We start from the raw sequence: 27,962 nt of genomic DNA, 5'->3' as shown, positions 1-27,962 counted from the left end.
AGCTCATTTCCCAGATGTCCACATGCCAGACAAGGGTACCAAGCTCATTTCCAGATGTCCATATGCCAGGTGAGAGTGAATCTGCCTATGCAATCTCCTTTCCCCTTATCCTTGATAATTTTAAACGCAAAACCTGATTTCACTCATGTTTAACATGGGTCTTACAAAGGCACCATAATGTTATTGCTAGTGCTCTAGAATTTGTTGTGAAGCCACATGATTTCTGCCAGGAACCACTTCTAGCCTCAGGAAAAAATCCTTCATACCTTTAGGTGAACCTGCATGCAGTGACAGCCACAGCAGCCAGTGGGACAGGTGATGCTCGGAGGAGAAAAAAACAATACTGAGAAAATTACAGTCTTCCAAGTAATGATTGCTGCTTTCCAGGAGAGAATTTGCTTGGAAGTAGAACAGAAAAGGGATGTCTTGAGTGTTCCTTTGACAAAAAACTTCAAGTGCTTAATTTCTCATCAGCAAACAGACTCAATTCCCACATGATTATACTGTGCAGCTTTTAGCTGTTGCTCACTGGGTTGGGGCACAGCTGTCCCAGGTACCAGGGCACTGCGGGATTTCCAGAGGTGCTGTTTCGGAGCTGTCTTTGTTGCATCTGAATGCTGCATCTTGCATACAGGATGCAAGAAACCCAGTAAATGAGCTGTGTTACTGCAGGCTTAATTAAGACTGTCTTCTCAGTTAAGTAGTTGTCTCCAAGTTCTAGACAGCAGGCAATCAGCATCTTAGTGTGAGCAGAAACCATTCCCAACACTTAGGTATTACTTTGGGAAGCAGGAGTGAGCATTTTGCTATAGGAATGGAAGGAGTTGCCTGTTTTTCCTTCCTAGGAGTATCGCAGGTCATTTCTGTTCCTGTCCTGCCTCAGTTCCTACTTGGCTTTTGTTGGAAGCATGGTTCCTTCTGGAAGAGCTGCAGGCTGTGGCCACCAGCTCCTCGCCCTTGATGGCACCGCAGTGCTGCCCCCCAGGCCTGCTCAGCTCTGTGTTAGGAGGAATAACTTTCCCAGGAAATAGCCAGGAAGTAACACCCACCACCTGCCACCGACTGTGGGAGCCCTGTCACCTCCCTCCGCGGGAGACTCATGACCATTGCCCCTTGCGAGCTGCTGCTGCCGGCAAACCCCCAAAGGGCACTTCTGAGAGACCCCTCTGAGAGAGACGGAAAACCAGCTCCTACTGCCTTGGAACACATGGAATGCAACCTAGCAGACCTTTAAGATGCACAGGGGAGGAAATAGATTTGTCAGAAACCTCTAGTCTTTTCCATGGAGTCCACTTTTGAGTCTTTTCCACGGCATTTTTCTCTCTTTTTAAGTTTCCCATAACTCAGGACAGAATTGTCTCTGTTTGACAGCGTGTGTGATGTTGGGTTGCGTCACTCTGTGGTTCAGGTGACCCTGCCTGTCGCAGGCACTAAACAACCATCCCCATCCACCATCACCAAACTGGAGCAAACACGAGCCGGAACAAGTGACCTCTCACAGAGGCTGTGACCCCTCAACCAGAGCAAACAAGTGACCCTTCATGGGGGCTGTGACCCCTAATGGGGGCTAGCCTGGATCTAAAAACAACCCCAAGCAAACAACCAGAGGTTTGTGCACCTGTCAAGACTCCTCTGAAGTCTCCAGCCACAAATAAAGGTTTAACTGAATTAACAAATAAAGGATTAATTCTTAAAGTAGTAGATTAATAATGAAAATATTTTCTTGCAGAGAACAAAGCAAATAACTCCCTAATGGTCAGCACATCTCTAATTAGCAGCTCCTACAGGACAGGGACAGGACAGCCCCATATCCATGTGTGCTCACTTTGGCTTGATCCCATCTGATTCTGGCCAGCTGGATGCTGTGAGTGACATTCCAGGCATGCTGTGGAATGATGCTGTGCTCCCCTGTAGAGAAAAGACCTCCCAGGCAGACAGGGAGTACAGACACACGTGTCCCTGTTGGTGCACTCACCTGTGCAGTACCTGTACCACAAAGTGCTGCCCTGGGAATTAAGGGGAACCACTGGACACATTTGTGCTTCCATAGCATTTTATTTAACAACATGTTATTTTTCAATGATATTTAAGTGGAGAAGCTCCAATGTGTTCCAGATTTGCCCAGCACAGAGGGAACACAGGAAAACCAAAAATCCTTTCAATGCCAAACTAAGAACTTGTACCGACTTTGTCAAGGCAATTAAGTAAACCAAACAAAGATTCATTTCTCTTCTCTAAAGAGAAGTAGGGAGGCCTCAGTAGGAGGAAGCACTGGCAGATCTCCTTGCAGCACCTGCTTTAGATCCATCTCAAGAGAGATGAGGAGACTGCTGTAATCCACATGGTGGAGGATCCAGTCAGGCAAAGGCAAAGCCTCCCAAAAGCCAGTCAGGGCTGGGACGGAAGGGAGAGGGTTCCAGGTGAGGTTTTCACAGTCTCTGTACTATCCAAAGCTTTGGAAGAGGATTTGGAATAGACAAATGCTGTTCACATTATCAAAAAGTCAATGAAAAATGAGTCTGCTAGGAGGAGAGTGCTGTTGGCACAGGACAGACCGTTCCTGCCGGTCGCCGATCCAGCCGGCCCACGAGTCCATGAACGGCTGCGGAGGCAGGGCGCTCACACGGTGACCTTCTCCATGACATTGTCTGGGACGTGCACCTCGTCCCCTTGCACTGTCACCGTGGCTGACTGGCCACAGATGTGCTGGTGGTCCTTCCAGTCCTGCCAGGGAGAGCAGAGGGAAAGGCTGTGAGCAGAACAGGCCCTTGGAGAAGGGTCCTCACCATGTGAGAAGCACTCTGTCTCCACAAACCAGACCAGTGATGGAGGGCAAAGGAGCCATGCACTGGATCAATACAAGAGGTGGAACTGGACTAAGCAGAATGCTGCCATCTCCACACAAACCACAGTCCAGGATATCAGTGTCAGTCAGGTGAAAAATTTACTAAAACTGAGTCAGAACCTCGACTCAAAGCCTCTCCTGAAAGGCAGCGCTCAACACTGAGTGCTCCCGAGTGCTGTGCTGGGATCTTGGCTCAGCTATGACAGGAACAGACTCCTCATGGAACTGACTGAATTCAGGACTCAGCCTGAACCTGACCACCCAGCAGAGCTGTAACTGGTTAAACTGAACCAACCTCTCCAAGCAGGGGCCAAGGCCACACCTGTTCCCATTCCCCAAGTGCAAAATTATCCTACTGTATCACCTGCAGTATCACAAATAATGGAAAGGAGAACTACGTCCTCAGTGCCACGGCAGGAGCAGCAGGAAAGGAAGGGAGCAGCTCACCAGAAAGCAGCAGGAAAGGGGCTGTAAAAGTGCTCCCAGCTCCCCACAGTTCCCAGTGAGGTGTCCATGCTTCATTTATAGTGTTACTTGGATTTTCTGGATCACCTTTGGGAAGGTGTGTGCAAACCTGGGGACCTTCTCTACCCTTTTAACCCTGCCCTGAGTTGGCAGGCCTGCCCCCTCACTACAGCCTTGCTGGTGATCCCACTGGCAGGGTGGGTTTGGAGAGCCTGACCCACAGAAGGCTCTGCTCTGCCTTCCTGGCTCTGCTGCCCATTCCTCCCTCTGAGCTGACACCTATCAGGTGACAGCCCGAACAGCTTGGCTGTCCCCAGGGTCACACAGCCCTCTCCAGGAACTGAATCCCAAGGCACAAGCAGGCTGATACCTTCCGCTGGCAGAACGTGGAGCAGTAGTTGACTTTGTGGCATCCTGTGCACTCGTTGGTGGCCTCCCGTCCGCAGTTGACGCAGGACTGCTGTGGGAGGGGATGGAGAGGCACACGTCACACAGAGACAAACCAGGGTGTCACCGAGGTGTCACCGAGGTGCCACAGAGGTGCTGAGACCACCGGGAATGCCAGAGTGGTGGGAAAGCTCCCGTTCCTCAAAATACCCTCAGCACACCAACCCACAACAAACAGGCCCCGTGGCCTCTGGATACACCCTCAGAGACCCACTCCCCTTGCTCTTTCAGCAGTGATCACTTGCAGCTCTGTTTTTCTTTCTGTTGGACAGGAAGCCCTCCAAAACTGTGTGTGGACACTGAGTGGTCATGGAAATCCACCCCCACCACCCCAGGGAAACCTCCCTCCAGATAGGTCGGGTATCCATCAGTCAGGTAACCAACCACAGGAGTCAGTGTATCCCACCCAGACACGTCAGGCTGTGCACAGGTTGTTGACACACAAGCTCTGACTTTATCCCAAATTTAAAGGTTTAAAAGCAGATTTCACTGGTGGTTTTGTTTGGTTTATAATCCTGTCTATGTCTAAGAGAAGATCTGAGGAAGGGCAACAGACTAAGAATATGGATGGGATCCTTCAGGTATTTTTCCCTGGTTTTAGAGAGGAAAAAGGGATCGGCTCCCATGAGATAAGTTCCTTGGTCCTTTCCCAGTCATGACTACATAAGGAGTGCACCAAGAGGGAAACATAAGGCAAACTAAAAAGGCTCTAACAGGAGCAAGGATTTAAATCCACGGCAAGGTGAGATAGGATACATAGGTAAAAAATCACACCTGCTTTTTAAGGGATGTTTTTGTGTCTATCGCTTTCATCTTATCTTGGTGACATCAATTAACATAACCTGTATATTTAGGTGGAAGCATCATTGAACTGCCACCAAAATAAGCACTTCACAGAGCTTTCCACTTCCAGCTCATTAAACTCCTGACAAATCATTAGCACGTCAGCGGCAGTGACAGGAAGCGTTGCTGGGCTGTGAAAGTGTTGTGGGCTCTTCAGTTCCTTCAGGCTCCTTCTCTCTTTGAGCCCAACCACCCCAAAAATCAGTGTTCTGATTAACACCCCCTCTCACACCTTTCCTGTACCTGCAGTGTACAGCTGGTGAGACTGAACTGTGTTTGTGCTCCTGATGTGCAGCTGGGGATTTGGGACACCAAAAATGGCTTTCCTGTACCTGCAGTGTACAGCTGGTGAGACTGAACTGTGTTTGTGCTCCTGATGTGCAGCTGGGGATTTGGGACACCAAAAATGGCTTGAAGCTTTGATTTGGGACTTGCAAAGCCTCCCCTGAGGGAATGCTTGACTGGGGCTGTTTGTAACCTGTACAGTTACTGGAAATCATGGAAAATACATGGCGCATGATTGTACCTGGAGATGTGAAAGAGAACTGAGCAACATAGCTCTAAGGGCTTCAGTCATGGGTCCAGAACTAACTTCCATTCCAAAAGCCAGAGGAAATTGTGGAGTTATGAGAACCAGCTCACAGGACAGAAAGGAAGCAAGTTCTTTTCCTGTCACAGCTCTATGACAGCCACTCACCGGAGCTGCAGCACCTTTACTCAGAGGTGAGGGAGACTGATGAGCCTGGCCAGATGGCAGTGAAGGAGCATGGAAAACTGGAATGTTTGGGAAAGGGGAGACACTGCTTGGAGCACTGGCCCTACTAGGAAGGGCTCAGATCCCTTGGCAGGAGGCCAGACACAGAGCACAGGATTCCATAGCAATGCCAAAAATGCTGTGTCTTTAAATGGAATGAGACAAAGACCAAGAGGCTCTTTACAACATGAGACATCCCCAGCCTACCTTGATGATGATTTCTGTCTTCCCATCCACATCCTCTGGTTGCTGGAATAACTGGCTCTGGTATTGCTGCAAGGAAAACACACCAGACATGTCATTTCTCAGCCGGAGCATGACGTGAGGGGTAGGAAAAGGCGCTAGGATGGAGGATCCCCATGCTGAGCTGTGACTGCCCAGTCCCACACTGCAGTTGCAAGAGGACAGGGTGGCCCCTGGCTCCTCCCTTCTAGGAGAGGGACACTGTCATCTGATGTGGTGACAGGGCAAGAAGCCTGGGAGAAAACAGCCTGATGTGACAAACTGCCAGTTAAGTACAGCATTTCCTCCAAGCCCAGCTCCCCACTTCATCCAGCCACACACTTCTTCTTAAAATGGAGGGGTTAACTGCAACCCCCACACACATGGGAACTGGGAAATCAGCACAGGAAACACGAGAAAAACTGCCAAGGTACCAGGGCCAAGTGGTATGTTCCAGGGCCAAAGTTTGGGTCAAGCCCAGTGATCCTAATCCACCAAGAAGCAAAGGAGTCTGGAGGGAAAGTACAGCCCAACAAAAAGGATTAGGGGGAAAAAAAGCCCAAACAAAATTAACACACCTTAGACTTTAGGAGCAGCACTAACCATAATCATTACTGTGCCCTGCAACAGAAGAGTGAGAGGGCTGTAGAGCAAGTTGTGACTCCAGCACTCCTCTGGAGGTGATGTTCACAGCCTGCTCTGGCTGCCTGGCAGAATCACTTCACACCAGCTCAAGCCCAACCAGGTGCTGCTGTACCTGTTGCAGCAGCAACATGCTCAGCAATGGGGGACAGGAGTCCCAAATCGATGACATCCAAACCCAATCCCAAATTAATTATGTGCTAGCCCTGGCTTAAATGCATTTGGAACAGTTAAAAAGTCCAAAAAAAGCTGAACCCCTTCCTGTAGGCCAAGCAGGTTCATCCACGAGTTGACTCAATGCATAAAGAGATTAAAGGCTTAATTTACAAGTGTATGACCTGAGAGCACAGTATTTATTTTCCTGTGAAACCACAACCTTCAAAACCTTGATATTACCATGACAGAAATTAAGTTAAAAACTCTAGGCAGGTGGAGGCGGAGGCAGGGAAACCTCTTGCTGTGGCCTGCCAGGGGTATGATTTGGTTTTGCCCTGTTTGGGAAGGCAATTCCAGCCATGCACAAACCATGGAGAAGGAAAAGGTGTGGTAAGAGAGAGGAACAAGCCAGACACACTCAGATCTCTCACAGAAACAGCTCCACAAAACCCAGAACTTCCAATTCCCAAGAGTATCACTGCTAGTTTGGAGTACACAAGCCACTGTTTGCTGACCAGAGACATATTTCTTAACCCTTTTTAGATTAATTTCATACTCTCCAGCCCTGAACTACTTTAATCTTTCTAAAAAAGAATTTAGATGCCCCAGCTGTTTGTGGATTTAATCTTCCACCTTGTTTTCAAATGAGCAGGGCTCTGGAAGCATCCCTGCTTTACAGAGTGCTATTCCAATTAAAACGTTTGTGGGATTTCAACACCGATTCTCTCCAGCTTATACAGAAAATCCATTTAACGCATTTTCCGAATCTCTTTATTATCCCCCAGCAGTTCTAGCACAGAATTTGGTATGTATAATATCCTCATCCTAAAGTTTATCTGATATAAGCAATGGATTAATGCACACTCAAAAAAATTACATTGCCCAAGCACATCAACACATCAGTCCTGCCTTTAATCTCTTCATTTTGGGCCTGATCTGCAAATGTCAAATATCTATTGCAAGAGACATTCAGCCTTTGTTACCCCACTCACCCTAAATTCCTAAATGTCTTTCCCTTACCAAAAAATGCAGTAAAGCCAACATCCCATTATCCAAGGGATCAGATACTCAGCTACAACCTAATTACTCATCATACTCAAGAACTGTTTCTTAACAGCCACATGGAATTCCACCAGAGCAGCTGAATTTAACTAACCCCACACAAAATGCTGCAATTCAGAAAAAACTTATAAATGTCTCTGTAATTCCATTTTTTGCAATACCATGATGCATTTTGGAAGTTCATATAAACATGGAGCTGGAGGGCTCATGGTTTGTTTTTCTTTCGGGATATCATTCCCCAGGACTTCTAAGTAACACAAATGTAACCTTACTCAGAGGATCCTAACACTTTGCAAACTTGCCCATGAGCTCTCTGGGAAGGAAGTGTTATTTTCTTCTGAAGCACAGTGAGGCCAAGGACTTACTCAGAGGCATCAAAATGACTTGTGGGAAAGATGGAAACAAAATTTGAAGGAGATTCTCAGTGCTGAAATTTGCCCAACAAACCATGACCCTTGAACAAATTTACAGAAATTAAGAAGTACAAAGAGAGTTACTGAGTGCGTGTCCGAACTGCCAAAATACTAAATTATGTGCTAAAACCCCTCCCTGCTGGTGAAGCCTTTCACTCCAGCACTTGGAACAGCTCCTTCAGAAGGGGTCAGGATGTCCCCAGGGCCTGACCCAGGGCTGAGATCATACGAGGAGGCAGAGTGCAAATCCCTCGGGTCAGACACACTTCAGGGCTGTGTGAGTCCCACAAGCATCGACACTGCAAAGCAAAGAGGGCAGCTCCTGCTGTTCAAAGCTAAGGCAACCCTAACTGCTGCTCTGTGGGAGCAGCACAGCTCATCTGTGATATTTAATTACTCCAAAGCTCATTAAACAATAAATATAATACCAAAACACACTATAGTGAGTGATGTGTACATACAACAAGGCACCTTAGTTTGTGTATCCAGTCGGGAACCAGCCTGTTTCTATCAGATCTCTACAATACTGCTCTGTACTAAGTCACTCTTCCAGGAACTGGAAGACAGAGCTCTACAGACTCAGCTCTGTTATCACCTCATCTGTGGCCCAGCCTCTCTCTGCAGCTCTGACACAATGACACTACCAGGAAAGGCTCCCCGTTTGCTCACCCTCGGAAATTCTGTCAACGGAACAAAGTGGTGATTAAGCACCAATTTCCTTTGTATTAAACTGGTCCAGAAAAAAATCCCCTCTATCTGCCTCTCATATACCTTAACTGCCCAAAAAGCCATGGGACCACACACATACTCGGAGTGGGGAAGAGCCTCATGTTACAAACCACTAGGAAAACTGGAAAGGCCCTTTGACCAACACAAAAGCAGAGAGCAAATTATTTGACCTTTCTTGTAATTGCTTCCCTGAATCCAGGAACACAGAGTTTTGTCCAAATATGGAATTCACAAGCAGGAATAAATTCAGAGATAGCTACTTGTGGTACTGCCTGGATGGTTCCAGCAGCCAGCAGAGTTTAGAAGTGTCTGGATGATAAAAAATACCACCATGAGCATTTGGTTTCACTACAGTGCACAAGTGTGGAGGTCCCCATCACACACTGAGAATGGTGAGATGCAAGTGGTGAAAATGGGGATGCAGTAGTTTCTGGGAAAGGGGCTTTCTCTGGAAACAATCACATGCTCATCCTTCCCATGTCAAGTCAGCTTTCATCCATACACAGGAGGGGTTTTAACTCCCATTCTCAGGACAAGAACTAACTAGATGAACATCAAAGAGAGCTGGTTTTGGATCAGAGGGTGTGGAGAAGGGACTGAACAACTATTCCAGAAACCACTGTGAGGATAAACAGAGGGGAAGATGCACACAGACTGGAAAAAGAGCTGAGTGAAGTTAAACAAAAGCAGATGTTTATCTCTGAACTGTGCCAAAGCTTCCAATGTTTCACTGTCCCACACTCTATGCAGCTTTCCAGTAGGAGCCAGCCCAAACCTGGGCAGCAGCACCAGCACCTGTTCTGCAGGAGGGAGGCAGCGGAGGATTAGACTCCCAACATATCACAAACCCGCACAGCAAGGATGCAGCGTACAGGAGAGTTTAACAGAGCCAACTTGGCAAAGAATATCAAAAAGGCTGCAAGGACTGTCCTAGGGGTCCTCAGCCTCCAGCAAAGTCTTCCCACACCTCTCTTCCAGGCCTGTTGCTGCACACTGGTGCCTATGGATTCAGTGGAAAGCTGACGTAGCACAACGCTGATAGCACCAGCAGGAATGTGGTGTTTGGGAAGGGAGCTCAGCAGCCACTGACGGTGACACCAGTTCCAACACTGCCCCCACCTCTCTCTCCCCAGTCCACACCAGCAGCTGGGGATCTGTGGGTGAGGGAGAGCACATTCAGTGTGGAGCCATACTTGGGTGCATGCATGAGCTGGTGGTCAGAAAGATCCGAGATCCCTACCAGGCATCAGTTACAGGAAAGAAGAGCTGGGAGAAGAGGGCAGTCCTTGTGGATAATCCCTGTCCACAAGAGAGAGAAGATGGGAACCAGTCAGGGCTCCTGTGAGGCCAGGCAGCCTGCCAGGCCTACCACAGGACTTGTGTGAGTCAGCTTTGCTTGCACAGTTCTCAGCAGGACACCTCTAAACTTTACTGCTCATCTTCCTGAGAGAGATCAATCTGATTTTTATTTATGCTTCAAGGTATGTTACACACGAGCTGAAGGATTCCTGTAAGGGCTGGCACGTACTGGCAACCCTGTTCCTGGGAAGGCCTCGCCTGGCAGGCAATCAGGGCAGAAAAAGCCTCCATGATCAGGCTGTGAGGGATCCACCCCACTTACCAGTGGGGCAAATGCTTGGAAGCCCACTTAAAATGGCCGGGAAATCCGGCTGTGGAAGGAGCCTTAGCACATAAGAACAGCTAACTGCGACAAAACGGTGAGCTATTTTGCTTTCAGTTTCTTGGAGGGATCAGGAGCTCGTTCGTAGAGTCACCTTGGCCCTTCTTCCCCCCTCACCCCTCACCTTTTCCTCCCTATGGTCCTGCTTCCCTGCCCCTACCTGTTTAGCCCTGCTTCACTGTTTCCGCAAACCAGCTTATTGCCGCGACGACCTTGTGCTCCGCTGCCTCCCCGCCGCAGCGGGCTGCCTCCACCGCCGGCTGCCTCCACCGCGTTTCCCAGGCGCAGCTGCAGCGGCGCTTCCCGCCTCACCCGGCCGCCACCGCCGCCGCTGTTTCTGCGCTGCCCGCCCCACACCTGCCCGCAGTCACCAGCCTGTCGTCGCCGCCTGCACCCAGACGAGCCCGCAGTCGCAGAGCCGCCGCCGCCGCCGTTGTTTGAAGATTGCGCCCAAGCACTCCCGAACGCTGCCGGGGCCCGCAGCTCGCACGCTCCGCCTGCTGAGTGGCGCTGACACAGCGCCGGCGTTCTTGCGGTAACGCTGTCCCTGTCTTCCGTTTCTTTCTCCGTTTCTCTTTTCTATCCCCCTTCAGCAGGACACTTAGCCTTCTTTATATTCAGATATGATATTGTCGCATTTGTGCTTTATTTTTGTCTGAGAAGTCTATCCAAAAAAATCCTCCCCGACTCCCTTTTTTACATTGGGACAGAACACTTCCCCATAAACTCTGGGATAAGCTGTTCCACATATCCCATTGAAAGGCTCCAACAGCTGCAGCAGCAGCCCCTGCACTGCTGAACACTCACCACACCAGGACTCAGTGCCCACATCCCATAAATTTATGGACAGCTGATGGGAGAGCTCAGGGTCATGACACCAGACAGCACAACCAGCCTGCTGCCCACAGCTCCTGGAATCCCGGAAGACTTTATTCCTTTCCCCACGGTACAAATAACTCGGGAAGATTTCTCTTGCTAACATTGCTTTCAAGGCTTGGAGAAACAATTTGCAGTATCAGTGCTGCGGCCAGGACCTACTCTGCTCACGGCTCAGCCCCAAAGGTGCCCATGGCTGAGCCCCCTCAGCCCCTGCGGCACGGTTACCTCTTTCCTCTCCACATCAGCCTGGATCTTGGCCTGTGTGACGGCGGCCTCGCGGAAGGAGGAGCTGGCCTGCTTGGCCTGCTCAATCAGAGTCTTGAGCTGCTGTGCCGTGCTGAGCAGGGAATTGACCATCTCCTCCAGGTAGAGCCAGCTCCGCTGCTCCGTCACCTCCAGCCCGTTCACCACCGACGGCGACATGGCTTTGGTGGGCGTCGCGGGGGGCACCGCCAGCGCAGGCAGAGAGGTCAACACTGCACATCGGGAACAAAAGAAAATATAGAGACAATTAGGGTGTTTCATTTCCATGAAGTGGGAGGTGTGTGTGTGGTGGTGGGTTTTGTTTTTTTCCTGTGCTGTTCGGTTTCTTTTCTAAAATATGGTTTGCAGAATTTCCAGTCCAGGAAAGTTTATTTTAAACAGATCATTCCTTCTGCAACATCAAGTGCAGGTCTGTGCAGAAGGAGCCCATGGGCACTCTCAAACCCACAGGACAAGAACACCTCCTCTTGACCTGGATGACTCTGGGAGGAGTTCAACACCTCCCAGCACTGCTGTGGAGAAGCACCACGATGCAGTGAAAGCAGCACTCCCAGAAACTCCTCCACCACTGCCAACATTTCGCTCAGCCATGACTAGGCAAGGCTAGAGTAAGTCACTCAGTGACCCAGTATTTTACAGACACATCCTGATGTTCCTGCCCAGATGGCAATTCTCAGGCTGCAAACCACAAAACTCAGGTACTGATCCACATCACACTCTCTGTGCTTCCTGAATTCTGACCTTTACATAACCCTGGCCAGACACTGGACTTAACACCAGACAGTCAGCATTACCTCCAAGTGAGTGTATTCCAAACATGGATGTCCCAAAACCATGGGTTGGGAAGCCCTTTAATAACTCAGAAGTTATTAAGTCATTGAACCAGCTACTTCTCACATTAGATTTGCATGAACACTAGGGGATCAGGGTATGATGAAATTAAAGCCAGGCCCAGCAACTCCACCATACACAGTGTAAGCTCAGCTTAGGCAACATTCCATGAAGAAATGTTATCTGGCCTTCCTTTTCCAAAATGTAACTCTAACAATAAATACTCATCATCCGCCATAAAATTCAGTCTAAGACATTCATATTTACCAACACTGACCCTGATATTCCTTACTGAATTCTTTGCTAGTAAAAAGAAGCTACCACCAGCTTCAGGGTTGTGCAGACTTCTTACCTCAAAATACCCTTAATTAAAACAGTAATTTTAATGAATTTGCACATGAGTGGCATGGAAGTATTTGCACTTAGATAAGAGGACGAGATAAACCAGTCTTTTTTATCAGTGTCTGTTTGCACAAGAGCCTTTCCCACTCTCCATTTCCAGCACAATATTTATCCCTGCGTGACATTCGATAACGTATCAAACAGGAATTACTTCCGATCCCTCATTTTGGCACAAGCACATCAGGCAAGAGAAAGTATTCACTGGTGAAAAACAATCAATGTTTAATTAGTAACATCAAGATCTGACTAAGTCTTAAACATGAGAATATCTGACTCTGGAGACCAGGAACATCCTGTGCTGCTCCAAATAAATAAATAAAGGTCATGCGGAGGGAATTGAAAACTGACACCAAGCCTGCCCAAAAGTACCGCCAGCATGCACCACTGGAGTCATAAGCCACATGAGGATGTCTAGAAAAGCTTCTATGACATGATTTTAACAGGGTTTGTTCTCCTCAGATTGAACACTACATAAATGTTCAGCCACAATGCCCAAAGAGGACAAATGTCTGCCTTTAGGAAAGGCAGGGAATCCAAGACAACTCATGATGCAGAATCACAGCAGCCGCCTATGGCAGAATCAACAAATCGAAGTTCTCAATAAAGACGGAAAAACTTCTCACAGAGAGGAAACCTGCTTGTCCAAATCTTAGTATCTGTAAAACTCACAAGCAAAATAGAGCCAAGTTTAATTTTCTGCCCCAATCTTTACCTTTGCTGAGAAAGATGGGAGGAAACTGAAGCACAGTGAGAGCAAACGTACCGATTTTGGGATGAGACGTTGGCAGTGCAGCCTCAGGGAAAGGTGAGATCTGGCAGTTGTCCTGGTAACTGGGATAGTGAGGCTCTGGATGAGACACCCGGCAAGGCTGCTGGACGTTGGTGTCCTGAACTGCAGGAGAACAAGGGCCTTGGGAATCACTAACGCACCTCATGCTGCATTCACCCCTATTTTTTTACATTTTATACAAGTTCCTACACTCTGTGGTAATTCCCAAGGGTTGGAAATGTGAAACAGCAGCAGGATCTCACACAACAAGCAAGGAATCCTGGTCCTGGCTCCACCCTGCTCTGCTCTCACCTTTAGAGCCACAGGTTCTTTGGTTCTGTCCCAACCATCAAAATATCCACGATCATCACAGGGCTCCAAACTCTGGTTCTACGAGCAGGATCATTCCCCCAGGAGAGTTCACAACCCAAAGCATGACTCAGACTGAGAGAACTGAAATGTGTGTCATGCACTTATATTTTGTTTGATTTATCCTGGCATTTTTCAGTCTGTTTCAACCCTCACCTAGTTTGGGGGTTTTCCAGTAGTATTTTAGGTTAAATAGGGAGTAAAAAAAAAAAAAAAAATCAGACATGAACATAAATACCAGGAACTCAGCAGAGGTGAACATCAGCAGCTGCCACACATGGGCAAAGCTTCTCCTTTGCTGCAACTGCTAAAACTTCAAACTGCTGGAATGATTTCACAGGAAGGACAGTGCCTTATGCAGTGTCTCCCTTGAGAAATAAATGTTCCTTCCTACAGCAGTGGGCACCCAAAGCTCTATTCCTCCTCCCCAGGGCTGTGGAGGTGTCTCCCCAGGAGACCCCTGAGCTCTCACCAGTGGCTCCAGTGAAAACATCCCCCTGTGCTGGGCTCTCTGAGATGATGGCCGTGGCCTCCACGGTGGAGGCACGGTCGAAGGTCAGCGCCCCGGAGGTTGTGATCTGTCCAGAGGGAGTCACGGTGACTGCAAACATGAAAGCACTTTCATAATTAACACTCAGTGCAGAGGATGTGCATGTCCAGCTGTTGATATCCCTGTGCTGCACTGCCCAGACTCAGGGCACTCACAGATCACCAGCCTGGGACAACCCAGTTTGGATCACACCTGTGACCAGTGCAGTTGGAAATGGGAATAAAAGCCCCCATGGGCTTCTGAAGGATCTGCTGTCCTTCCCAAGCTCTGGGGGCATGAGGCCAAAATGTTAATCTACAACCTAATACCTCCCAAATCACCACCTTTTCAGTTATTTTATGAATTTTATAAAACACCTCCCATAGGATGTGAGACCACACACCCCATCAATTTCTGGCTACTTTATAACAATTTTAGCAAGAGTGATTGTTGCTACTTAAATCTACATAACATTAGCTGTGGATTACAGCTAATTCTGTGACAGCTGGACAATTTTAGCTGTTTATTGGCATGATGTGATAGAATCTACTTGGCCAGTGCAAGGAACAAGGCACAAAATCCTTCTGGATAATTATATCTGAGTGGCTTCAGAATATTTAAAACCTATTTTAAAGAGGATTAGTTAACTGGTACCATTAATTGGTGATGGGCTGTTTCTGTGGCACACAATAATAAAATTTTAAAATAATGTAGCTATAAACTCCTGGCTGGTGAAGTATGTGGCCACCAAAACAAGAAGTTCTCTCTTCCAGTGCCAGCATGAGAGAGCAAGCAGCCTCACAACATCTCACATAACAAACCAATACAGATTAAACCTTATTTGGGACTAAAAAAGCCAAAGCCACAAAACAACTTTGCAGAATCCTTGTGTGTTTCTCCTCCTACTGTTGCTGATGATCTTCCTTTTTTACTTAAGCTGCTGATGTTTACTTTTTTGTTCTTTTTTTAGATTTCTGTTGCTTCCTCCTCGACTCACTTTGTACTGTTACCGTGCAGATGATGCCAGTGTGCTGAGAGCAGGAGGACACACGGATGTGACTGGGGATGTGTGAGCTGCATCAGCTTGCAAATTAATTCCCGTGCTCACACGGATGATTTGCCAATCAAACCAGTAACTAACAAAGTTGAATGTTGGAGAGGGATGTACAGATCAAAGCATCACCTTCTGCCTCCTTCATTAACGACTTTCAGGCTGGGGGTTTCATTCCAGCTGCTTCCAGACTTTTTTTCTACATATTGCAAGGAATAGCACAAATCTTACTCCAGCTTCTAGGAGACGTAAAGAAGCTCAGGGAATGGAATGGGGATCTCTGGCAGAGCAGAGAAGGGGCCATCCTCTTCCAAAACCTAATTCCAACAGGAAATTTCTCAGTTATTATTTCTCAAAAATCTGTCTGAAATACACTATGGATTGAGGCCAGGAGCACAAAATTCTCCCTTCACTGAGAGCTGGTACAGGAGGCAATATAATCATAGACTATAACCACAGAATCCTGAAATGCCTGGCCTTGGAAGGGGCCTTAAAATCATCTCCTTCCACGGGCAGGGGCACCTTCCACTAAATCAGGCTGCTCCAAGCCCATCCAATCTGTCCTTGAACACTTCCAGGCACAGGACATAATCCAAATCTCTCTCAGCACAAAATATGAAAGCCACTGTTCACGGTACAAGGATGCCATGTTGCTTAAACCTGAGGTCTCCAGGAGGTCTAGAGCTGCACTTTTTCCTATTCAACTTGTGTCCAAATGTGGCAACACTGCTACTTTCTATAAAATAGGAAGTGACACTGAGCCAATAAAACCACTCAGTGAAAAGAATGTGACCAAAATAAAGATATTTTTCTCAGCTGGACAGTTCCAAGGGACCACTAACAGACATAAAACACCTAGCAGGGTAAATCTTCAAAGAAAGGAAGCAATTTTTACCAGGAGAAAAGAACCTACATGTAGTTGCAGCGGTGGCTGGAAGCAGAGTGATGTTTTTGGAGCAATTCTTCTTCACTGGAGTTGCGGGTATTTCATTTTCTTTTTTCCGCCTTTTATATGGCACAAAGAGTCGTATGGGGCCACTCTGGGTAGAAAAATACCAGAGAGAAAATGAAAAGAAAAAAGGAAAATGCATTAGCTGAGGTACTTCTTTGGAGACTTTGAGTGTACTCTCATTTTTCCAGGAACAGCAGCACGGATCCCCATGGATGATGTGTGGTTTGCAACAATAGACCAAAACATTTTTAAAATGAAAATATTGATCCATCGCAAGATTATGATGTTAGTTCTTTACAAAAATATTTCTCCAACTCAAAACATTGTGAAATTTGAGTCAAAAATCGTGAATAGCACTGACACCCCCAAAAGGCACTGTGCATAGATATATTAATTAGAGAAGGAGAAAAAAAAAGAAGAAAAAGACAGCAAGTATGATCTAGTTTTACTGAGACTGTTGTGCAATAATGCTAGCAGTTCCTTATGTCCTTTCTCCATGAGGCAGGACCAAAGCACTTGTCCCTGAACACTCATGTGTCCGGGCATTCAATTCCCAGGATACTCATGACCTGCTTGCCAAAGGGCTGTGGCAGCTTGACCGGTTAATTTGTCCCACAAAAATAATTAGTTCCTAAAGTAATGGATGTAAAGCCTCCCACTCACCAGTGTCATGTCGTCACAGCACGCGGCACAAGTGCACGAGGCAGCATGGGGATTTAAAATCCCATCCTGGAATCAGAAGGGACCAGTTCAGCATGAGAGTCATCAAAATCACCCACAGCACACCTTGATCCTGCTAAAAACTGTGGATGGCTCCCAGAGTGGTACCCATTCCCTCCTGGATGCTGTACAGTAACAGAGAGGCCAGTTCCCCACACCAGAGGAATGGGGTGAGAGGGTCAGAGGGAAGAAAAGGAAAACCAAGCCTTTTCCACACCCAAAGGCCAGGATATACGAATTTGAGACTTGATTTCTGCCCAAACAGAAATCGACTGTCAGCCTAGTGGCAATGCCAAGTTCTCCAGGTGACTCAAATAAAGGACCCAAATAATGAGTGGTGAAAGTGAAGAATATGTGGCAGGCAAAGACATGGAAGGAGTTCAGGTTACTGAATTACAGTATCATGGATGAAAGCTCAATTCCTGTGGCACAGCTCAAGGCTGGGCTTCACCCTTCAGAAACACTTCCCGGTATAAGCAAGATTCCCAGTGTGCTATTTGAGACACATCAAAAAATTCCCCTACATCACAGACTCCCAACCAAATCAAGTGCTGCCCCTGGTGCCATCAGCACCCGGCTCCAGCTGCCCCTTCCTGCAGAAAGAAGAGAGCAAACTCAACCTTACGTGGATAAGGCACTGCAGGGGCCGCCCGGCATAGCGGATGCTCCTCTTCCAGTCCTTGCTGCTGGCTCGCCCTGCCATGGCTTCGAACTCCGTGGGGCTGTACCAGTTGTCCCCTTGCTTGATGCACCTGCCACGGCCTCCTGAAGTAAAGCACCAAAATGCACTCTTAGTCCAGGTCAAGGATAATTCTACCACTTCTCCAAAGAAGAAAATATGGAAACTGCTGGACAAAACAGCAGTTAATATGTAAGAACACTAAATATGCCCACTGGCTGCTTCCCATTGCTCTGGGGTTATTATCTATTTATTATCACGGCTCTGACAATGACTGGGTGTGGTCAGAGCTCCAACTCTGGGTCTCAAAAGACTATTAAGACTATTCCTCCTCAAGGAAGAAAAGCCTTTATTGGAAAAACTCCACAAATTTAAGTATTTCCTTGATTTGCACTTAAATTTCTGATCTCTTTTGTGCTGAAGAAAACTTTCTGTCCACGAAGCAAGCACTGCACTGGGCAGCCAGGCTGGCTGGCAATTTCTGCTGCTGCTTTCCCAACTTCCCCACAGGGATAAAAGAAAAGAGGCGCCCCGTGAAGAGACAAACTCTCTGTTTGCATTCCAGCAGGGTTTCTTTAGAGCTTGGCAAAAATACAAGTCTACTCATGAGATAAAAAATCATTAGAGTAGATGGCGTATTACTGAGAAGACTCACTGCATGGCAGCCTGGATATTTGCAGGCCTAAGAAAAAAGTTAAAAAGACTGAAGAAAAAGCAAAACAAAAGGGAACAAAATCAAAAGGCACGGGGCTGGCTTGGAAACTCTCTTGGGTTTTTTTCTCTCAGCCCTTAGGAACACCCTCAGCCTGGGTGGCAGTTACCTGAGCCCAGCCTGTTCTTGTACAGGATGCCACTGATATTCCGGCACCGCACCGGGAGCTCGTTCTCGTACACAGACGGGTCCCAGTTGTACTTGGTTCCACTCTTCCCCTGCACGGCCGTCAGAGGGGTGGGAGGAGACTGTGGTCCTTGGAGGAAAGGGAAAAGTGATAGCAACCAAAAGGCAGAGCGGTGTTTCATCCCACGCTCAGCTGGGTGATACCCCAAGGGGTTGATTGGAGCAGCTGGGACCCCCCACAATGGAGCAGCACAAAAGACTCGGCCTGAATGAACTGAAAAGGGCTGGTGATTAAGCAAAGAGGACCTGAGGAAACAGGCTCTAACGGGGAATAAACGCTGAGATTGTGACTGATCTTTACACCTGTGAGCCACGGTGTAAGGAGCTGACTGGAGATTCCCTTTCCCAGAGCCCATCCCGCGAGCAGTGCTGGAGCACTGAAGGTTTGCTCTGCCATCTCGTGGGCGGCAAGGAAACTGCCAGGCGGCCCTGAACAAAACCTCGGCGACAGAGTCACTTCAGTATTACCCAGTGGCCTGAACGGACATGAAAATGTGTTCCAGGACCCTTGGAAAGAACGTGCAGGACTGGGAGACTCGGATTGTTATTAGCCGTGTTAAAATGATCCGTGTGCCCTTCGGGGTGGGATGGGTGTAGAAATCCCAGTAGCAGGGCAAGATTTTTCAAGCAGCTTCTTTGCCAGGGTTAGAGCAAAGAATGAGAAATAAACACATTTCTGACAGGAAAAAAAAATTAAAAATAATAAGCCTTATTTCATTCCCAAGGAATACAGAAAATACTGTATGAAGACTTGGTATCTTAAAGGTCTTTTCCAACCTGAACAACTTTATGGTTTTAAGAGAGGGCAAACCATCCTTACAAAATTATGCACGTATTTTTAGATTCCAGAAACACAAGTGGAGTGGAGAAGAAGCTATCCCTCTGGGAGAGTGAGCCACCACAAGCAGACTGTCTAATACCTGGTGTGAGAGGTGCCGAAGGCCCCTTGATCCCGGTGGTTTCGACGATGCTGCCGTCCGTGTGCACCACTATCAGAGTGGCTTTCTCAGGGTTCAAGCTGTCCCCAATTTGGAGGGCTGTTCTCCCAGACTAAAGAAGAAATAAAGAGTTTAAATTGATTAAAATACTCCAACGCAAATTGATTTCAGTAACCCATCGGTGCCCCAAAACTCCAATCGGTATGGCATTTATTAGGTTAACTTTTGAGTTTTCAGACAACCAAATTCAAAGATTTCATGTTCCAGGCCATCACTTCTGTTAGAGAATGAGTTCATCGGGATGGAAAGGTAAAAAAGATGGGAATAAAACCCATGTATGTCCCCCAGCTAATGAATTTGTGGCTTAAAGCCTGGATATCACAATGAAAACAAGCCTTTGACCTTACTACAGCTCTTCATTTACACTGAGAAACTTTGTCAAATGCCCTCAAATGAAAGGACAGACTTACCAACACGTGTCCTGAAATTGAAGCTGCATTGGCCACAGATGTGGTGAAAACATTGTCTGCAGAGGCCCCCACGTTGGCCACTGTCACTGTGGTGACTTCTGGAATGTAAAACAGGGTTAATTTAATATTCTGCTGCCTGCAGAGAGCCTGATGAACAGCTGAACAAAAATAAATTCCTTCTTCCTTCCTATTCAAAATTAATTTTATTTTTCGTGGCACTTGCAAGTTGTTATGAACACAATCGCTCTGATTTCTCTTAATCTTTGGGTTCAACAGGCTTTCACCTCCTTGAAACCAGGGCAGTCACTATCAGCATGTAATGAACTAAGGGAAAAATAAGTATTGCACCTGTACTAGGAATCCTCCAAGCTGTGGTGCTTTTACTTAAATAGGGGTGACAGGCAAACATCAGGATAAATTGAACAACAGACCCTGCCTCTGTCATGTATTAACTCCCACGGTGCCATGGCCTGTGCACTTCGGCCAGTTGAGAACTGCCCACATTTTAGAGCGTTTCTGTGGTGTGCAGCGCTTGGCCTGGCTCAGCTCTCTGGGTTTCCACGAGGGCTGAGGGTGAAAGAACAGGCGCTGGGGCGGAGACAGCCGGGCGGGTGGCGGCCTCAGGCCCCTGTGGCACCGAGCGCGGCTGCACGGCCCTGCTGCGTGACTGGGGGCTGCTTACGGGGGCTCGGGGCCGCGGCTCAGGTGCACTGGGCGGCTCCCGCGCTTTACTGTGTGCGAAGGGGCGGAGTGTGGGACTCGCTGAGGGGGCGGGAGCGCTCCCTGAGGGAGCTCGCTGTCCCAGCCCGAGCCCTGGGGGCTGCCTGAGGGCCAGAGCCCGGGCTGGGAAGCCCCGGGCGGGCTGAGGGAGCGCTGCCCGCCCTGACCTGCGAAGGCAGCAGCGGCGGCGGCCTCGTCGGCGCTTGGCATTGGCGGCGCTCCCATCTCGATGTGCCCGGCGCCTGCCTCCATCACCGTTACCGCCTCCTCTTCGGGCTCCGCCTCCCTCTTCGCTGCCTGCGGTGGCTTCTGCTGCTGCCCGGGTCCCGCGGGCAAGGCGAGCTGTCGGGCGGCCGGGGCGCCGTCGCTGTGCTCCATGCGCGGGGCCGGGGGTGGCCGAGCGCGCCCCGCCGCCCCCCCGGGCGCGCCTGAGGGGGGTCCCGGGGGCGGGGGGGGGCGAGGAGCCGAGCGGCGCCGAGCTTTCCCGAGCGGTGACGAGCGTGTTCGGGGCCTTTCCGATCGACTTCCGATGAGGCCCGAAGCGGCCCGAGCCGCTCGGGCCCCGTGCGAAGGCGGCCGGCGCGCGCGCTCCCTGCCGGCTGGCCAATGGGGCGCGGCCGAGTCCGCGCGGCGCGGCCCGAAGCGGTACCTGACGGATCGGGTGAGACCCGAGCCCGCCCGAACGCGGCCGAGTCCCCGAGCGGTGCGGCCCGGCGAGGCGAAGAGTCCCGAGCGCGCTCGAGCCGTTTCCGATCTCTGCCGAAAACGGTAGCGAGGAGCGCCGATGTGTGCCGAGTCCTCTCCGATCGCACCCGAGCTCCGCTCGCCGGCCCGAACGGAGACGCCCGAACGGGCAGCGCCCGAATCCGCCCGAAAGCGACCGAACCGGGCCGAACGCTCCGATCGCGCCCGAAGGCGGGTGGGCGGGGTGAGTCGCTGCGCGCGGGCTGCCGGGACGGCGGAGGACCGGCGGGCGGGGCGTTGAGATGGCGGTGCCGAGCCGAGGTGAGCGGTGTCGTGATAGCAACACGACAGCGACACGACAGCCCTTTCCGGGGCACCGGGGGGCTGTTTCCCACCGTGCTAGAGGTGGTCTCTCGCGGGGGGACACGACTAGAGCGAGGCGGGGCCGAAGTCGAGCCCTGCCCCGTTGGCATATCGCGACAACCCCGACACACGGAGGCGAATCCCGGTGGTCCGTGAGCAGGAACTTGGCGCATGTGCGGGCTGAGAAGCGCCTTGACCCCGGGAAGGACGCTTTCCTGAGGCCGAGAGAGGCCTCGGGAAAATCCAGATCTTTGCTTCAATTTAGGAACTGCTGGGATTCAAAGGGGAAAAATTATTCATCCTCAGTGTGGTCAAAATCGTTAATTTCTAAGTCTTTCACAGAGGTCAAAGTTTTCTCCCCAAACTGTAAATTTCTGCCCGGGGTAGATGAGGTGGTTTAGAAAATTTTTGCCGAACTCGTAAAAAAAAAAAGTCAAGTCTGTACAGTGAAGTGCATGAATGTGCATCCTTAGAAGAATGCATCTGAGTGATGTTAACCACCACTGCTACCTTTAATACAGTTTTCTGTTAAAAATGAAACCATTTTGTTAGAAAATGGGCCATGTTTCAGCTCAAATCCCCATTCTCAGTGTCACTCACTCTAAAATCAGCACCACCCTGAATAGATAACCAAGATTTTGTTGGGTAAGGCACTGAAATGATCTATTCAGGCAGTTTAATGATCCCTCTGCCAGGTGAGCCGTGGGGTTTCAGGGTTTATCCTGTGAAATGTCCCGGCCGCTCTGAGGGAGGCAGCACATCCTCAGAAGCAGTGAGCAGTGGCTGCCAGCCCGGCTTAGAGCAGCTGCAGGAGGCTCACTGCCCTCTCCTGGGAAAGGATTAAGGAAAGAAGAGTTCAAACATAAAGTTGGGGAACTGCCCTGAGGGAATTCACTCGGAGTTCCCTGTGGGAATTCCATGACTCTGACTATCATACGATTCAGCATCAGTGGCGTAGCTGCAGTTTTGGATATCGAATGAACATGGAGTCATGGAATCCTGGAATGGTGTGGGGCGGAAGAGACCTGAAGCTCATTCAGTCCCACCCCCTGCCATGGGCAGGGACATCTTCCACCTTATCCCAGGTTGCTCCAAGCCCCATCCATGCTCCAAGCCTGGCCTTGGGCACTGCCAGGGATGGGGCAGGCACAGCTTCCCTGGGCACCCTGTACCAGGGCCTCAGCATCCTCACAGGGAAGAATTTCTTCCCAATATCAAAGCCATTCCCCCTTGTCCTGTCTCTCCTAAGTGACAGGGTAAGTGTTGGGAGCCCCCAGTCCCTATAGAGACATGAGAGGATCAGGTCCAGGAGACATTTCAGATCATGGACACATGAATCACCTAAAATCATGTGCCTGTTCCCACTGTGTTCCCGAGCTGGACACCTTAATTAGCTGCCTGGAGTTGGGGGGAATTAATTTAGGCCTAAATGCTTAAAACTCTGAGGTGAAGATGACACTGACCACAGGAATCCAGGAATGAGGATGGCGTGACAATGACAAGCTGTCCCTGAGGAGACAAATGAAATGGCCTTTCACAGGTTTTACTCTCCCTGGAACAGAAATCCCAACTGTGCAGTTCCTCATGTGTCTGAGAGAGGCCAAAAATATTAACGAGGAACTCAAGAGGTGCTTTAGTAGGTTGGTGCCATGATGTTGCATGGAAGTTTTATGTGATTTTTGCAGAAAATAATAAGGAAAAAAGTGAAATGTGTTGGTTGGATCCTTGGAAATACTTTGTTTGATTTCTGTGGGCCATCAGAACACGCTGAGGTTGGATGTGGAATGACTTTGTGAAGGGAACTGGTTTGGAGGTATGACATTTGGAGGGATGGTATTTAGAGGAACCCGGGAGCCCTGTGTTCTCCACAGACTTTCTCACAATTTACAAGCAAGTGGATCCCATGCTCACCTGCTATTTGCATAGTTAGAGGGGATGAAGTATCATCTGCTAGGAAAGGACAGGATAAACAAGTTCTGGATAATGCCTGTGCACTCCTTCAGGCTTTGAAAGAGCCTAAAGTTCCTCACTGAAAGTGGCTTTTCCCAGTAGGGATTTCCCCCAAATTGTTTGAGGCTTCATCTAGTTGAAAAGGTTATTTTTGGAACCTGAACTCCACAATCTGGAAAGCAATAAATGTTCCAGGGAGATGAAGAGATTCCTCCCAGAATTCAGATACCATTGTTAGAATGTTTCAGGATTTGGACTTTTTTTCTTCTCTTTATTTTCTCCTTCTCCGTGGAAAGGAAGAACATCAGAGATTGTATCCTTTCTCTACCACTGCTGGAGAAGACTGCCCCAAGCGGATTCCCATCTTCTGCCCAGTAACTGCACGATGCTGGCTCTGTGCTCCTGAATTTTCCCTCAGCGTCATCCACAGGAAGCACAACTGGAACCACATTGCTTCCAAGGGAAGATGTTTTGGGCAGGCTTAGCTGGGATTTGCCCCTGATGGGCTCCTGCTCCTGCTGAAACCCCTCGAGCCCCTCTGCAGTCATGACTTAACCCATTTTCTTAGGAAAGGAGGTTAAAAATTGGATTTATGGAGTGGTGGACACACCCCCTGCATCACAGCTCACAGACAGCTGACACAGCTAACAAGGGGTAGTAAAAGCAGCTCTCAGTAGTAACTTCCTCCTCTCTTAGGGTAAGTCACCACACCTTTACTCCCACCAAGATCCAAGTAACCTCCTAGGAGGAGACACCCTTGGCTCTGGACATTTCCATGCTTAGAACCTATCTAGTAATTTTTTTGCTCCACCTCCTTTCAACTGGAAAAACCCCCAAACCTGGTTCTGTGTTAATAAAATGAGCTGCTCTGGGAACTGGAATCCATCCACGGTGCGTGGGTGGGTTTAGAAACGGGATGGGCAGTTCCTGTAAAAGATGCCTGGGATGAAATCCCTGCTTGGAGATATTTGTAGGATTTGAAAAGGGCTGGAGGAGAGAGGGGCGTGAATTAAGGCTGTTTCTTAGGAATTTGCATCTCAAAGCAGACAGGTATGGAGCACCATGTGTTTCCATGCTGTGGGAAGGAACGAGGCCTGTCTGCTGCACAGAGCCACCTCTTCTCCAAACACGAGTTTGATGGAGTTTGCCAACTCTCTGTCAACTTCCTTAAGGCTGACTAAGAAGTGTGGAAGTAGTCTGGGGCAATGTACACATGCATCCCTCCCACTTCCTCAGGCTAACGGATGCCCCACTACAGACCAAACAAAATTCCTTCAAGAGGGAGCTAAAGCCAAGCCTGAAACAGCAAGCTTTTATCCCAGCCCGTGGTGTTCACAGCCTCAGGTTCCTTCCTGAACCCTCCCCACAGGCCAGGCATAGCTGGACCATTCAGTATGAAGAGGGAGTGCAGTATATTTTGGGAAATGGTGATTTTATGGAACAGACCCCACCTCATTGCTATGAGAAATCCTTAACAACAGTTCTCAGCTGTCATCGCTTCCCTTACAGATTCTGCTTTATGTCAATGGGATTTATTACATCTTCTACTTCTTGGCAACTCTTGCAATGATTATTTACAAAAGTAAGTTGCAGGTATTGTCCCCAGAGCAGGCTGTGCTGATGCACAGCTGGGTTTTGTCCTGCTGTGTTTTCCTGCTTTATTTACTTTGGTTTATTCTCCAGGTCAAGTTTTCAGTTATCCAGATGATCTTTTGGCTCCTGATCTTGCCGTGCTTTTCCTTATGGCCATTCTGGAAGTGCCTCGATTGTACTTGGGTAGGTTATCAGTGCAACTGGAATGTAATCTGTAAACATCAGTCATTTAGAAAGGGAGTCTGTCAGTTGAGCAGATATTTAGAGACCCCTACATCTTTCCTTTCACTCCTGAGGACACCTGCAAACACCAACACCTTCCTTTCACTAAGACAGAAGGGCAGGAAGGGCCTCCTGACCTTGTCCAGAGCTTGCTAAAACTTCCTTAAGTCCAATGTTTAGAAAACCCAAACCACTCTAAAAATCTGCTCAGTATTCCCAAGACATTATGCAGGGTGGGGCCCTTGAATCAATCTGAGTGGTATTAGGGTTGGATTTATTCTGCTGCCTTAAAGCTCTCTGTGTATTTGCTTAGAGCCTGATCCATGAATAAAGAAGTGGGTTTCAACTGTAATGTAGTTAAAGACCAAAATCTACTGAGCTGGGCTTGGAAATAAGCTGCAAGGAAGAGAGAAGGGCAGCTTCTCCACAGTGACAGTCATCTGAAACAGGAATAGGTTAGCAAGGAATAAGACTTGAAAATGAGAATTGGACTCCAGGAGTGCACCAAGGTCACCCCATTGAGTGCAGGGCTGGGGGGCTCAGGGAGAGTTTGATGGTTGAAGCTGAGCACTCAGAAGGATACAGCTTCAGAAGTGATTCTCTGTGATAAGAAGAGGTGCCCTGGCTGTGACTATCAACTGATGAACTTATTTGGATTTGGTTGGTTTTCCTGTTTTGAAGTGGATTGTCCATTGGCGTTGGGCTTGTTTGCTGGCAGAGCCTTGATTCAGGCTGGTATTTCAATGTATTTTGAGCTTTCTTAGGACTCAGTAAGATCAAAGTCAGAACCAGGGCCTTCTTTGAGCAGGAATACTCTCGAGTTACTGCCTGAGCTGTAGTCAGAACAAATCAGACTTGTGGTTTCTGTTTCCTCGCAGGTTTCAAGGGTAACCTGACAGAAGCGGAGGCGCCGCTGGGGCTGAGCCTGGGGCTGACGGTGGGCAGCGTGGTGCTGAGTGTGTACCTGCTGCTGTGGCAGACCTACGTGCTGTGGGCAGACGTGCTCCTCAACGCGCTGCTGCTCGCGGCCTACGGGCTCGAGTCGGGCCTCAAGGTCACGGCCATCGCCGCCTTTGTCAGCTGAGCCCGGCCCTGCCCGCACCCCTGCCACACATTCCTTCTCTGAAAGAGTGGGGCTGCATTTGCACTGTGGAATTCCTTTGTATAGGAATTTCTCTAATTCCTATACAATCTAATTTCTCCGTTTAAATCAGAAGTTTTGGGGGTGTAGATGTCCTGCCCAGGAGCTGTGTGATGCTGTCCACCGTGGGCTTATTCATAGGCAAAGGCAAGGGATGAATAGCAAAACACTTTAAACTCTGGCATTCACCAGGGATCAGCACTAAATGCGCATTCCCAACACAGGACAGGAGCCAGTGCTGCTGGCTTGGTGGGAGTTTTCGTGGCACAGCAGCAACATCAGCCCAAGTGACACAGAAATGAATCAGGCCAGGGCTCGCTTGTGCCTTGCCACACACACGTCCGTGTTTGAGGGCACGGCTGCTCTGCTGCTCTCATTTGTTTCCAGACCTCAGTGGTAATTTCCCTGACTTTAGTAGGGCAGAACCTGATGGATCCCAGCGGGGCAGAGTGGAACTGGGTTTTGGGCATACCTGGAGAGCCAAGCCACAAGGTTTGTCAGCCAGTACTTACACACTACGTGAGGGGATATTTGGTTAAACAGGATGGCTTTAAATGAACAAAACCATTCACCATTCATTTTCCCTTCTGTCCTGTTTAAAAGTCCAACAGAATGTTGGCAGTTTTATTTCTATTTGGTGTTAAATGTGCTTATTTCTACTATTTTGCAAAAATTACTATACACAAGCCTGTCTTTTAACTTCTAACTGGTGCAAGTGCAGAGTTTTTTACTGTCTCAAAAGTATGTGTTAATGGAAAGCTTTGGGAGTTTCTGGGTTTTTGAAGAAGCCCATTTTCTATTCAGAATTTTCTATTTTTGTATTTATTTATTCATTCAAATAAATAATGGTGTAGATCTAAGGAGTGTTTGAAATGCAGAGCATCTTGTTCAGATCTTGGGCTCCAGCTAAGTCATCCAAAGGAAGACTGGGGCAAGCCTGGATGTGTGTGAAAGCCTCTTCTGATCTTGATCCTGATCCTGATCCCGATCCCGATCCCGATCCCGATCCCGATCCCGTTCCTGATCCTGATCCCGATCCTGATCCTGATCCTGATCCTGATCCTGATCCTGATCTTCCTGCTGTGTGTAGCCCCTTCTCTTGCCCTGAGAAGGTCTGAGCTAATTTGCATTCACCAGGGGCTGAAAATTGTGGGGTGCAGGCCTGTGGCACCTCAGCCACGCTGCTCTTTGCTTTCTGGTGGGGGTAGAGAGGGAGAAAAGACACACAGGTTCTGTGGAAGGGCCCAGTTTCACCCCTCAGTCATTCAGTGGTTGGACT

At 48.8% G+C, this 27,962-nt stretch overlaps 2 protein-coding genes across 5 annotated transcripts; one reads left to right on the top strand and one right to left on the bottom strand.

Annotated features, from left to right (window-relative positions):
- Nucleotides 1-1,886: 1,886 nt before the first annotated feature.
- On the bottom strand, nucleotides 1,887-21,229 carry DEAF1 (DEAF1 transcription factor). Of its 3 annotated transcripts, none has more exons than XM_063397778.1 (13): nucleotides 20,898-21,229; nucleotides 20,011-20,108; nucleotides 19,523-19,652; nucleotides 18,526-18,672; nucleotides 17,651-17,790; nucleotides 16,969-17,034; nucleotides 16,267-16,393; nucleotides 14,246-14,374; nucleotides 13,399-13,527; nucleotides 11,364-11,614; nucleotides 5,562-5,627; nucleotides 3,681-3,767; nucleotides 1,887-2,724 (listed from the first exon to the last, which is right to left on the bottom strand). In XM_063397778.1, exons 1-13 carry the CDS (start codon nucleotides 21,106-21,108, stop codon nucleotides 2,620-2,622), a joined length of 1,686 nt encoding a protein of 561 aa, XP_063253848.1. In that variant the 5' UTR covers nucleotides 21,109-21,229; the 3' UTR covers nucleotides 1,887-2,619. The 3 variants fall into 3 exon arrangements, 2 of the variants coding, with proteins under 2 accessions (XP_063253848.1, XP_063253846.1); XM_063397776.1 differs by having other exon boundaries at nucleotides 1,891-2,724; nucleotides 3,681-3,770; nucleotides 20,898-21,228; XR_010080464.1 differs by lacking the exon at nucleotides 1,887-2,724 and having other exon boundaries at nucleotides 3,699-3,770; nucleotides 10,420-11,614; nucleotides 20,898-21,227.
- On the top strand, nucleotides 21,200-27,543 carry TMEM80 (transmembrane protein 80). 2 transcript variants are annotated; one of them, XM_063397779.1, is made up of 4 exons: nucleotides 21,200-21,735; nucleotides 25,237-25,309; nucleotides 25,411-25,503; nucleotides 26,421-27,543. In XM_063397779.1, exons 1-4 carry the CDS (start codon nucleotides 21,337-21,339, stop codon nucleotides 26,624-26,626), a joined length of 771 nt encoding a protein of 256 aa, XP_063253849.1. In that variant the 5' UTR covers nucleotides 21,200-21,336; the 3' UTR covers nucleotides 26,627-27,543. The 2 variants fall into 2 exon arrangements, with proteins under 2 accessions (XP_063253849.1, XP_063253850.1); XM_063397780.1 differs by having other exon boundaries at nucleotides 21,368-21,658.
- Nucleotides 27,544-27,962: the final 419 nt, after the last annotated feature.

Source organism: Prinia subflava, chromosome 5 (genome assembly GCF_021018805.1).
Source record: "Prinia subflava isolate CZ2003 ecotype Zambia chromosome 5, Cam_Psub_1.2, whole genome shotgun sequence".
Taxonomy (NCBI): Eukaryota; Metazoa; Chordata; class Aves; order Passeriformes; family Cisticolidae; genus Prinia; species Prinia subflava.
The sequence above is the reverse complement of the archived record's forward strand: the minus strand, read 5'-3'. Positions and strand labels throughout refer to the sequence as shown.

Excerpts from the sequence above, each read along its gene's own strand:
- DEAF1 (XM_063397776.1), bottom strand. The coding sequence starts at position 21,108 with ATGGAGCACAGCGACGGCGCCCCGGCCGCCCGACAGCTCGCCTTGCCC. Across the intron at positions 14,375-16,266 it reads AGCCACCGCTGCAACTACAT|TCACCGTGACTCCCTCTGGA; the intron begins GTAGGTTCTTTT and ends TCATGTTTGCAG. Across the intron at positions 11,615-13,398 it reads AACGTCTCATCCCAAAATCG|TGTTGACCTCTCTGCCTGCG; the intron begins GTACGTTTGCTC and ends CCCGATGTGCAG.
- TMEM80 (XM_063397779.1), top strand. The coding sequence starts at position 21,337 with ATGGGGCGCGGCCGAGTCCGCGCGGCGCGGCCCGAAGCGGTACCTGAC. Across the intron at positions 21,736-25,236 it reads GATGGCGGTGCCGAGCCGAG|ATTCTGCTTTATGTCAATGG; the intron begins GTGAGCGGTGTC and ends CTTCCCTTACAG. Across the intron at positions 25,504-26,420 it reads AGTGCCTCGATTGTACTTGG|GTTTCAAGGGTAACCTGACA; the intron begins GTAGGTTATCAG and ends GTTTCCTCGCAG.